The 12800-nt window shown below is 33.8% G+C and overlaps 1 protein-coding gene across 1 annotated transcript in view; it reads right to left on the minus strand.

Moving 5' to 3' along the window:
• LOC123552980 (staphylococcal nuclease domain-containing protein 1-like) overlaps positions 1-8350 on the minus strand; it is a 31021-nt gene extending 22671 nt beyond the window's left edge. Inside the window, exons 1-6 of the mRNA XM_053541681.1 lie at positions 8203-8350; positions 2947-3096; positions 2405-2528; positions 1935-2025; positions 883-1052; positions 280-371 (exon numbers count right to left, since the gene is read on the minus strand). Of these exons, the coding sequence (XP_053397656.1) occupies positions 280-371; positions 883-1052; positions 1935-2025; positions 2405-2528; positions 2947-3096; positions 8203-8244 (669 nt within the window). The 5' untranslated portion in view covers positions 8245-8350. The remainder of the gene's footprint in view (positions 1-279; positions 372-882; positions 1053-1934; positions 2026-2404; positions 2529-2946; positions 3097-8202) is intronic.
• Positions 8351-12800: the final 4450 nt, after the last annotated feature.

A 12800-nucleotide genomic window follows, 5' to 3' on the forward strand; every position in this document is an offset into this window, starting at 1 on the left:
GACTATATTAACGATCAAATTATAAAGTTAATAAACTAATTAAGTCAAATTTCGAGATGTACCCAACATGTTAATATCATATACTTTCTAATTATGGCTTCAAATGGCTCAGACAAAATATGCCCAAATAGCATATGCATGAACAAATTATAAGGATAGTACGAAATTTTTTACAAAGATCAGAAATTACAAATTGAAATAAAGCTGTTGCAATAATTATATATTCATTTAAGACATGGTAACTTGTTAGGATCTAAACATATGTAGGGAGTGAAGTACCTTTATTCCTGAGAGCATAATTGTTACATAGTGGAAATCTGGTAACAGGAACGCTCGGACAGTGCATCCATCTCTCACATGCTCAATGACAGCTGTCGAAAAAATAAAAATATCACTTTATTTCAGAACACCACTGGTAACTGCTAACCATACTTTTTATTTATGGAAATTTGCTAATCTAGTAAGTCAGTAAATGTTTTCAGATTTTTATTGGTTTAGAGACTTTCTGTTGGGTTTAGAGACTGTTTTTGTTGCTGGAACTGAAGTTAACTTCATGCCTGAGGTCATACCAAAACATATTAGCATGAATTATGGATAGTAACCCTGGAGGCCTCTGTACAAATTTTTGCTGGCATAGACAGGTTCCTGTGTAAAATCCCAAACCTTCCATAGGCAAGGTACATAGCTTCTCCATGTGAAAATACAAAAACATTTGACCCCTGGTAATCAGTAGAAAGCAAATGAAAAATGCCAAATGCTTGATTCTAAAGAGATTCTGTGATCTCCCATTATAATATAATTCATATAACAATAACTATTATGTAAAATAGTAGGAAACAGGGAAAAAAATTTGGAAAAAAGGAAAAAAATACATGCACTCACCATCAACAGGTTTTTGATGGTACGAGTCAACAAACTGTCTAGGGTTTTCAATGGTCCACTTGATATCTCGTACATATTTCTCCGGATGAGTAAGAACCTCTTCGTTCCATTTACCCTTCCCAGAAGCCTTTGCTGCATCCTCAAGTGCAAACAGCCGCTGTGCATTCTCACTGAAAAATACAACATATAATTCAAATAATAACACTGGAAATGTGTAAGGTATCTATAAACAATATGATGTATGCTATAAGAAAATTTACTTACTCTTATCCTTAACTGTAATTATATAAATGAACTGGAGCAAGATAGTTTAACAACTCTCCTACATTTCATATCAGTACAACTTGTTCTCCTATAGTAACCAACTTCTTTCCAACATAAATCAAATTGGGTTTGGGAACAAATTTCTAAAGACATGACTACTTTCATCAAACAGTATCTAAGTATGAGAACACTGTATGATTATAAGAAAGAAATATCTACATTCACCCTGTATTTTTATAGAAAGAAAATAATCTTTATTAATGTATAAACCATACTGGTGCAATAGTATCAAAGGCCACCCTTTTGTAAGACTGAATGTGTAATCTGGTAGAGTTCACAAAAAACACAAACAAATTCTTGGCGTTAAAAATGCATTTGCAAACTGGCAATCAAAATTTTAAAAAGAACTGAATCAACACAACAATGTGATTTTTCCTTGGATTTAAGGGCATTTTGAATTTAAATCAGGAACTGTATTTTAATTGGAAGGGCAATTGAAGTTTAACGTAAGTGGGTATTTTTGGTTGTTCTATTTAATTGTAAAGACTGACAGTCAAAGATTTATTATTTGTTTTTCTTGTATTTATAGAAAGGAACCTCGTATTTTTACAGGAAAAGCTACTGTATAAATGCATATATAAGGCCTAAGTGTCATTTATTATCCATTTATGATGGTATAAACCACATCATCTGGACCTCTCGCAAATCATCTAACAATTGCTAGTGCAATTCATGGATTTGCCGTAAGTCACAATGCTGGCTTATAATTTAAAATACATGTAACTTACTCATCAGCTCGAAGTCCACTTCTCCTCAGATCTACGAGACCCTCTGCCACAAGTAACTCTGTAATATTTTCCTTGGTTTCTCCTGAAGGATCTGAAATTAATCAATCAACTGTTACAATAAAAGCAGTGATATAGTTTCAACTTCTGTCTTACATTATTGCACTTCCTCTTTATGCCCTTTTTTTAAACTTTACATAGCAAAATATATTTTGAAATAAACTTTCAGTGATAACATGATTATTCTTATAAATCAATAGTTTAGGATACAAGAGACTAACATTCTGTTCACTCACTTTTGTACATTATTTAATATATTAAACATTAGAACATCTGAAAAATATCAATGTCTGCCTTTATCAAGGAAAACATTTAAATATTATCTATCTAATAAAGGTAAAAGTTTAAATAAAGATTTTCCATTCACACATAATTTACCATTCCTTAAATAGTTTTATATACATTCCACTTACCTTTGGGCAAAAACACACATCCATATTCTCTGGTTGCCGATGGTGTCTTGTATTCCACTGTAAACATTACTTCTTTACCAACCAAGCGTTTCCTCACAAATTCTCTAGCTTGCCAAGCACACGGCTGTAAAAGATCATGAAATGTAAAAAGTGCACCAAATTAAATTCTACAAGAATGTTGTCTTACACACTCTTTTATAGAAAGATTAAACATATCATTAGGAAGACGATTATAAGATTCACAGTAACTGATTGCATGTCGAACACATTCCACAGGAAAGAGGTAAGTTCGGTTTTGGATATTTCTAGTTCAATTTTACATTTCAAATACCAATTTTCTTTCCATACATATATACACTTCTATAACAAATAGCCTGAAAAAGTCATTATATCTCTAGCTGGACGTCTTTATTATTATGTAATTGTATTTCACCAAAAGTAGCTTAAAGCTTTATTTCCAGGACAAGTTCACGGCATAACTTTTTGAAGCTATAAAATGACAAAAGTTTTAAGTATTGGACGGGGAACTAACTAATACTAACCTCATCCTTAGTTTCTGCAGATCCCTCGACATTAGGGTTGGCTCTTCTGGCAAGTCTGGGTGCAGTTATATTAGAGAAACAAAGCGTTCTTTCTGGTGGTGGCCCTCCTCTGGGCTGTCCACGGATAACTACTGCATCTCCTGAGAGAACCTGATCAATAGAAATTAGTGAAAATTTGTGAACACTAGACATTGAATGAAAAGTTAAAGACTTATTACAGACTATACCTCTACGAAATAGCCTGCATAAATACACATTTATAAAGAATTACTGTTACAATTTTCAATTTGAGACTGTTGCCTTTTCTCTCCAACTCTTATCTAATGATCAACTATTTATGAATGTAACTAAATCTTATTTGTTTAATTTATGACATACTTCTAAAATGAGCCTTTCAAAATTATCAAAAAGTTTACTAAGAAAGGTATTAACTTTAATTCTAATATGCTTGTTTCTGTTAAAACACGCTCACGCTAAAATGATGTCACGTTAATGTGTGATGACGTCAATGTTTTTGTTGCGACCAAGAAAAAGCGCTACTGTATTTTATCTACTGTTTTAGATTAAGGGCATATTAGATTCGAAATAATGTACAGCAAAATTGTGTTTTATCTAAATATCAGTTATACATCGCCAGGATAATTTACTCAGGCTACGCCCTCGTGAAATTATTACGCAGACGTACAACCTCTAAATAAAGTTAAAACACAGTTTTTCTACGTATTATTTATTACATGTAGGATGGATCCTATCTTGTCCGTTTAGAAAATGTCTGATAATTGTCTATAATAGCTATTTTATGAGGATGGTAACAAGGGAAACAAGAGCACCGCCTTGCGGGTGCTGACGCTCATCTGATTTTTTTTTGCATAATAGAAATATTGTCCTACCCATGATTTTCTAAGTCTAAAAAGGGCCATCATTCTTGCAAAAAGCAGGATAGAGTTATGTTTCTTGATGTACAGTGTCCACTTATGATTGTGAAAAACTGTTGCAAGTTTTAAAGCAATAGCTTTGATAGTTTATGAGAAAAGTTGCCTTAAACATAATACTCAACCAAGAAAATGATTTTCTAAGTCCAAAAGGGGCAATAATTCTTGCAAAAAGCAAGATGGAGTTATGTTTCTTGATGTACAGGGTCTGCTTATGATGGTGAACAAGTATTCCAAGTTTCAAAGCAATAGCTTTGATAGTTTAGGAGAAAAGTTGACCTAAACATAAAACTTAACCAAGAAATCTGATATTTTCTAAGTACAAAAGGGGCCATAAATCTTGCAAAAAGCAAGATGGAGTTATGTTTCTTGCTATACAGGGTCAGCTTATGATGGTGAACAAGTCTTCCAAGTTTCAAAGCAATAGCTTTGATAGTTTAGGAGAAAAGCTGACCTAAACATAAAACTTAACCAGGCAACGCCGACGCAGACGCCGACGCCGACACCGACAACCGCTCAAGTGATGACAATAACTCATCATTTTTTTTCAAAAAATCAGATGAGCTAAAAAAAGGCTCTTCATTTCTGGAGATGAAGAGACAAGTACATTGTTAACTCATCAATCTTTTATCAGTAACAATAACTGATCCTTAATGACAGGACAACAAAGATTTGCAATGACAGGCAAACAAAGTTATACCTGTCATGATTTTTGACTGGGATGAATTTCATGTTATCATAATCACCTTGGGCATTTACTTGTCTAAGTGTGTTGAAAATATGTTTTTCACCACCATCAATAATTGAAAACAAGCATACTTGTATCTACTACATAAAAAGTTTTTGTTATAGTTACTTTAGGTGGATATAAACTGTTTAAATATCAAAACCCCATAATTTGAATGTTACAAAAGAGAATAAATTTCAGTTAAATATTCCAAAGATATTGAATATTGATACATTTTGTACATCTGTTTGTGATAGAAATGCTCATACAACTGATTTTATTTACCTAAAATGGTCCAACTTTTAAAACAAATTGTCTAATATTGTGTCAATTGGTCTGCTTTTAAATGCAAATAAACTATGTAAGTTTTTAAAATAACATGAAACACAGTCCACAAGTAATATACCTGTGTTTAATGCAAGTTTGATGACTGGAACTCTAAAACAATAAAACAAATTGACAGGGTACAATTAAACCAACACAGCAATAGTTATAAAATATTGATGGCAACTGTGTGACACAAAATGTTTTTGTTTTTTTTTTAAGTAAAAATAAACAACATATATTTTTCTTGTATTAGATATAGGCAGCAACTTATTTCATATTATTCAAATACTCAAAATTCTTCTGGTTATAACTTTAATACACATGTACCTGTCATATCCAACTACACAATTACAACTTATGTGGCAACTGTTATTTGGCATTTTTTGAAAGTATTCCATTTATGTTAAAAAGGAACAAGACGTGAATACCATATAAAACATTTTAATTTCCTAAATGCATTAAATTATAAATAGCACAAAGAAATGAACAACTAGGTTAAGTATATGAGCTAAACTAACTTATTTAAGTCAGTTTAAATGATTCATACTAACTTCTGAAAACATATTCAAAAATTAAATGTAACTTGTTGCACATACATGTCTGATCTGATCCATACATGCCATAATTTTTCCGGACCTTTCCGGGATTCTGAGTTAAAATTTCCGGGATTTTTACCCTTTGTCCGGGACATACACCGTGACATTAGTGTTCGTCTGTTTCATGCATAAATATCATAAAATTATATGCAGTTTCCGGAGATAAACATTGTTCCCTCGCTTAGGAATAATTTGTTGCAAATGTCGTCTAGCTTTCTAAGGGAGGTAAATAGGGTAATTTACGTCTATAGTTCGGCACGTGAATTGGTTGCGTTCCCCGAGGTGAACTGAATTAGGAGACTTGCTATATACGAAGAATTAACCTGGTCATCGTGATTTAGAATCCAGCTTATTTAGTATCTTTTTAAAGCTTAAAAGTTTACCTAATCATTAATAAAATGGAATCCTCAAAGGAATAAAATAAATCTTGTAGATAAAATCGATATAAAATATTTCGGGTTGGGTCAATTTTCAAGGATCGGCCGGCAAAGGCATTCAATAGTCAAAAGTTTAATTTAGAATATGTGTGACAATCAATCTACATTTTGAAAGATTACAACCTTTTAAAATAATTATCATTTAATTGACCGTTATCAGCCATTTCTTCCAGTTAAGGCTACATGTAGCTTCACCGCCTACGTGCTAACAACAAGATTTTCGGCTATTGTTCCTAATATTAAATTATCATAAAACTGTTATTGATTGCATAATTTTGTCAATTCTTAATCAGGGTCATCAAAATAGCTGACTGTAAATTAATCTGGGTCATCAAAAGGTCGTAGTGCGCAATATGAGTGGTGATCGGAGCTAGCTTAATCAACGTGTCCCGCTCGAGGGCATGAAACTGATTATCGGATAATTAGGAATAAACAATGTGACACCGGTGACTGTTAATTGTGTTTTAAAATTCAACAATTTATAGGCAAAAAAAATGTTTTGGGGGGGTTATTTTTGTTTTTCTGTATTTTTAATTTTCCGGGACATTTCAACACTGTCCGGGACGAGTATGTGATTTCCGGGACAATCCCGGACAATCCGGGACGTATGACATGTATGTCTGATCACACCATATCCTCACATGAAATTTGTAAACAAACTAAAAGGTTGTCATTGCACTGCAGTAACAAATTATGATATCCTATCCAACATTTCGATGTTGGCTTGAATTCTGTTAGCTTGAATTTTGTGTGACAGTACGAGAAAATACATATATCAAACAGAATTTACAATCAGTGGTTAAAGGTAAGGAATTTTAATAAAAAAAAAGGGTTAGAATTGGGTACTACAAATACAGATATGACTCAAATCTGAGTTTTTCTACTAGTATGTGGTTACACAACTCATTAGTAATGTTTTATAAAATAAGGACCCAGACAGTTGCAGTCAACCAATCTCATCTTATTCCAACTAGAAACCTAAATTACTTAATCCCCATGTCTCACACTCAGTACTTTTCTAACTCCTACTTCCCAAGGACCATCCGACTCTGGAACTCCCTACCAACTTATGTTAAATCTAGCCCCAGTCTCAGTATCTTTAGAGAGAGGCTGGCGGTGGTCAGTATGTAATTCTATTGCCTCTGTCCCATTTTAACTGTAGCATACTGTCTTTTTTTAGCTTTTATTCTTTTAACATTGTAACATATCATTTCTTTAACAACTGTTTCTCTGACAGCGCCGCCCAGTGATAGTTGGAAATCGACGGTTGGGTGAAAGATGTAGATGTAGATGTGTTTATCTGTTAACAGAAACAAACCCTCTGTATTCTAGTATTAAAATTCACTTTGTACTGATGGTTCTAAATGAAACTCAAATACTGTCCATATACGCAAAACCATGCCAAATTCACAGTCTATCTCAATAGATTCTTTCCTACTGCCATCTGTTATCTCCGTGTCTTCGCCGCCTTTATAGACTAACCAATTTTCATGTCTGAATCGTCCCACAACCATGAATTAACATAAACAAAATCTGTCCAACTGTCTATTATGATTGAAAAATCGTCTTACATTAGATGACTAGGCTGATGCAGTTTTGTACCTATTATCATGATTAAGGCTTTCTGCCAGATTAATAACTGTTTTTAAATGTCTGTAACGTTCATTATGAAGATTGAACAACAGACGTCTGCATTGGAATTCTAGATCTGAGAGCTTTTCAAAATGGTTTTTATACTTCCATGTTCTACATATGTGTGTACAGTCTATAATAATGCTAATTATCACCCTATGAAACAAGCTACTCTTTACCAGACAACCATGGAAAGTTTCAAATCAGTCCTGGCCAGCCAACTCACCTACTAGACTGTGGTATTTTTATGTTTTTTAAATCGTGGATATAGAGGATAAGATAAGATAAATTTTATTTTAAGTCAGCAAGAAAGAAAAACAGTAAAACATAAGCTGCAAGCGCTTTTTAACCGACTAAAAGAGGAACTTTCATAATTTGGAAACAATTCAGACCCCGTGTCTAAGTCCCTGAAAAGGGCTACACAGTAAAAGGTTAAAAAGAGAACAGTACTCACAAATGCTAAATCTTGACCATATGTCAATTTTTATTTCCTACTTTCATTTTAAATTCTCTTACTTTCGGAATGTTTGTGTTCCTTGTTCAATCAATTAAATGATTTATATACTAACTCCAGTATTCGTAAATTGAAATCTAAAGCCTTTTACCTGTTTAACAATCCCTTTGTGAAAAACTTGTGGAGCACTCATTTTCTCACTGTTCAAAGTTTCATGTGGCAATCAAAAAGGAAGTCGGCTTTTGGGTATGATCACGTGATCTGTCAACGTGGTACGTAATGTTAATCCCACGACAAATTAAGACCGAATTTACAGGAGAAGCGCCAAGTCTTATGAATAACCTATTAACATTATAGACGTGAAATATCAAAATAGGCTGTAAATACGATAAATCAAAGAATTATTATATTTACCGGTTTACCCGGAAGTAATAAACGAGTAATGGACACAACACGACATTAAAGGAACTTGCGGCCCACTCCCCTGCAGACGCAAAGAGAATGCAAGAGAAATACATGAGAAAGTAAAATTAAAAAGTAAAACAAGAAATATCTTTAAAAAAAGATGGTCGGCGTGATGTAACTGAAGCACAAGTTAAATATATGGGCAGAAACCTGTATTTTAAATCTTTTGGCAATGTTGAAAGGGGCCTCTGTGAAGGTTTGAATAAATGAGGACGGTAGTTCTGAAGAAGACTGTGTTTAGAAATTGTGGAGGGACACACAACGGGCACTAAACAATCACAAAAGCTCACTTTGAGCCTTTGGTGCTTAAAAGATGGTAACAGTAAGCAAACAATATTGAAATACGTTCTATACTTTATTTCTGGAATTGTTGGAAGCAACATGAACCCTTACCCTACTTCAGCTTATTATCAAATTTGTCTGTTATTCAGAATATGTACAGTACTGTTTTCACCGGAAAGATTAATTTTAAAATTTAGATTCTAAAATTTAACCACAGACACTTGGGGGTCAGAACCTGTTCCCCCTCCCAGTCCGCCCCTGTCAACCCTCAGTCAATATGTTTTTGTTTTTTAAAACAATCTGAGCACATGTCTCGATCATCTAACGACTTCTGTTACCATTTCAACATGTTTGAAAAATTCCCATACTTTATCAATGCTCAAAAAAACACACACTTGGGGGTCAGAACCTGTTCCCCCTCCCAATCCGCCCCTGCCAACCCTCAGTCAATATGTTTTTGTTTTTTAAACAAACTGAGCACATGTCTCGATCATCTAACGACTTCTGTTACCATTTCAACATGTTTGAAAAATTCCCATACTCTATCAATACGCATTGATAGTATATGGGAGATTTTTTAAACATACTGAAATGGTAACAGAAGTTGTTGTATCGTAAGGTCTCCTGCTATTTTGTTACAAATGGGGATAGGGACCAATTTAGCTAAAAATATAAACCTGTTTAATAACCTCTTCTCATGAAACGCTTCATGAATCTTCATCAAACTACTGCTGTAATTATTCGTCTAAGGATAAACGAAACAAAATTGCAACCCTACGAAACCTTTGCGAAAAATTAAAAGAGAACCATTTAAATTGTTAAAGTGCGGTGTTTAGTTTTGCAATTTGAAAAATGTTAGATGAAAGATGAATGTTAAACAATTCGCCGACCATCATTTTTCGGCGAACGCCGTCTAAATTCGTTTTCGTTATCTATGCCACGTGACTTCAGTTTGCAAATCAAACTACTTGATAACGCATTATAGATAATTTATCAAAATGGAAGATTTATGCAACACTCTGCCTGATTGGACGAGAGTGTCAATTTCTTTCACTCTTTTGATTGTGCTACGCTGAGTGAAATGTAGACAAAGCGTTTATCCCAAACGACGCTGTTCACAGTTTTAAAGCTAACTTTGGCTCAGTATATTTAGCAAGAATATTGATATATCTCAAAATGATAAGTAAGTTTAATAAATATGATAAAAACCTGTTCAAATACCAACATATATCAAATTAAAGAAAGAGCTGAATACGGTCTGCGTATCACATGTATAAGGGTGTGATAAGAGTCTTTTATGTAGAGAAGTGCTTTTTAAAAGATTTCCCTTGTTACAATTGTCGTCTGTATATGAAAAGGTTTCTTGCTTTTGTGACTTATTCAGATTGCATATTAAAATGAGTACTTGTTTGCTTTGATATATTTGTTATAAATTATTTAACTGATTTATTATATACGAATATTTTTCTTTAGTATGGTATGCAAATATTGAACTCAGTTGAAATCTGTTTTATTATAAATATGCTATATTATGACTGAATCTCATTACTCTGAAATGAAGGTACGCTGCATACAGTTTATCTATGTGATATGACTACGGTCAAACTTTGCTTATGAAACAGAAATATTGAAATAATTACAATTGTATGTTTTGCTTGACCTTCACTTTTTTATAGGTGTGACGTCATTGTCCAAAGATTCATGAATAGCGAATATGCATTTGTTAAAGCGGGATCAGTTGGCCTATTTTAGAAATAAATAAAAATAATAAATAAAAAAATTCTTTAATTGATTTTTTCTCATGTATTCTAATCAAACTTGATTTGTAGCATCTTTATTAGGCCCGCAGCCAACTTTGTTCAGCTGGGACATTTAACCCCTTTTAGGGGCTGCTAGAGCTAAAACTAGAAATGCCTTTATACAGCGTCTCATGAACAACTTGGTGGATCTTTGTCATATTTGGTCTGGAGCATCATTATAAGGTCCTCTTCCAAATTTATTTATATAGGAACTTGGGCCCTATTAGGGACCACTATAGCTAAAAGAAGATATGCCTTTCTTCGCATTAACCACTAAAATGTAATGGATTTTTATCAAACTCGATGTGTAACAATATCGTAAGGTCTTCTGCTATTTTGTTACAAATGGGGATAGGGACCAATTTAGCTAAAAATATAAACACGTTTAATGACCTCTTCTCATGAACCGCTTCATGAATCTTCATCAAACTACTGCTGTAATTATTCGTCTAAGGATAAACGAAACAAAATTGCAACCCTACGAAACCTTTGCGAAAAATTAAAAGAGAACCATTTAAATTGTTAAAGTGCGGTGTTTAGTTTCGCAATTTGAAAAATGTTAGATGAAAGATGAATGTTAGATGAAAAATTCATAAACTTCTTTCCTTATTACAATTCGCCGACCATCATTTTTAAAGATATTTCTTGTTTATTATTATTAAGTGGAACTTTTCGGAAAGTATGTTTGTGTCAAAAAATGAATACAAATAAGGGGGTTATGTCTTTAGAGAATCAGTAAGTTGATTTCTAACATCACTAAAAAAGTGCCGTTTTGCATCTTTTTGTAAAATTCTCCAAGGCCATAAAAACATTTAGATCAGGCCAAAATTTAAGGGTAGGTCGGGATGTCGGAAACAAACAATTTATTTTACGCCTAAAGGTAAGGGTAGGTTTCCCGGAAGCATATAGAGCACCCCAAACATAGCCATAGAGCCATATAAAAACGATTTTAACTGATTCCCACCACATAAATCGCACACATAGAACAATTGAAAAACCACAGACCGCCCAAAACGACATAAATGAAAATGTTGTAGGCTGAGTTTGATTGAGCCTGTTGATGGACCACCTTCCGCGCGCTCATAAGTGCCAAAATGTAATTTAGAGACACCCGCAGATGTCCCGCAAATCAATTTAACTGAGCTCAACTTTATTTTGTGGTCGGTGGCTCGGCCATTTAAGCATAATACAAAAGTTAAACATGGTCAAGACAATATCAGTATATCAGACATTTCAAAAGGTTTAACATTAATTTAAACAGAATATATTGCATTACACATATATAATCACATAACACCCATATGCAAATTATAATGATAAATTATCATTCATAAATACTACAGCTTACATAAATAAATCTTAGAAAATTGTAACCATGTTTGCATATATCAGCACGGAATTAAAACAGATCGATATGTTGGTGCAGAGAGAAGAGTTAGAATATGTAGAAATTGTAAAAAAAACAAAACAAAGACAAAATTTAATATCAAACAGGGAATGCCTCGTACCAAAATCGCAGCCTCCCCAAAACGAAACCTACAGCACGCAGACGTGCACACCACCACAAACACACACACGTGCACACACACAAAGCCAACACACGAGGACAAAACGAACAAAGGAACACACACACATACACGCGCATACACACAAAGCCTACACAAGAGGACAAAACGAACAAACAAAGGAACACAGTGGGGCACCGCCTTGGAACAGTCAGTGGCAAAACACCACTGGGGAGCTTAAACCGGTTTATGGTGCGCACCCAACCTCACTCTTACCCCCACCATGTTCCAAAGACACGGGACAGTGTAAATAAAAGTAATCGCCTCCAGGTGAATCTCTAACACACGTAATGGAAACAAAAAGGCATGGCATATAAAACACAAAAATGCTCGTGTATAAAAATATAAAAAGCAAACCTTTAGAACCAAAAACGTATGTACTCAGTGCCTTTTCAGAAGACAGAGCAACAAGAGAAACACCCTTAAGGGCCCGACGAAACAGGCCAGAAGACAGTTATCAAAACAGTTCAGTCCTGGTAGGATTTAAAAACTGCCTATTATAGAGTCCTCATGAGTTCTCAGAGTCCTAAAATCAAACGTTTTAAAATCTGAATATCATTTTTTGATATACCCTAAGTATTGTACCATTCGTGTTAAATAAGTGTCAAATGTTTCAGTGTCATACCAAGAGGAATTTA

The sequence above is a fragment of the Mercenaria mercenaria genome, chromosome 4, assembly GCF_021730395.1.
Source record: "Mercenaria mercenaria strain notata chromosome 4, MADL_Memer_1, whole genome shotgun sequence".
NCBI lineage: Eukaryota > Metazoa > Mollusca > Bivalvia > Venerida > Veneridae > Mercenaria > Mercenaria mercenaria.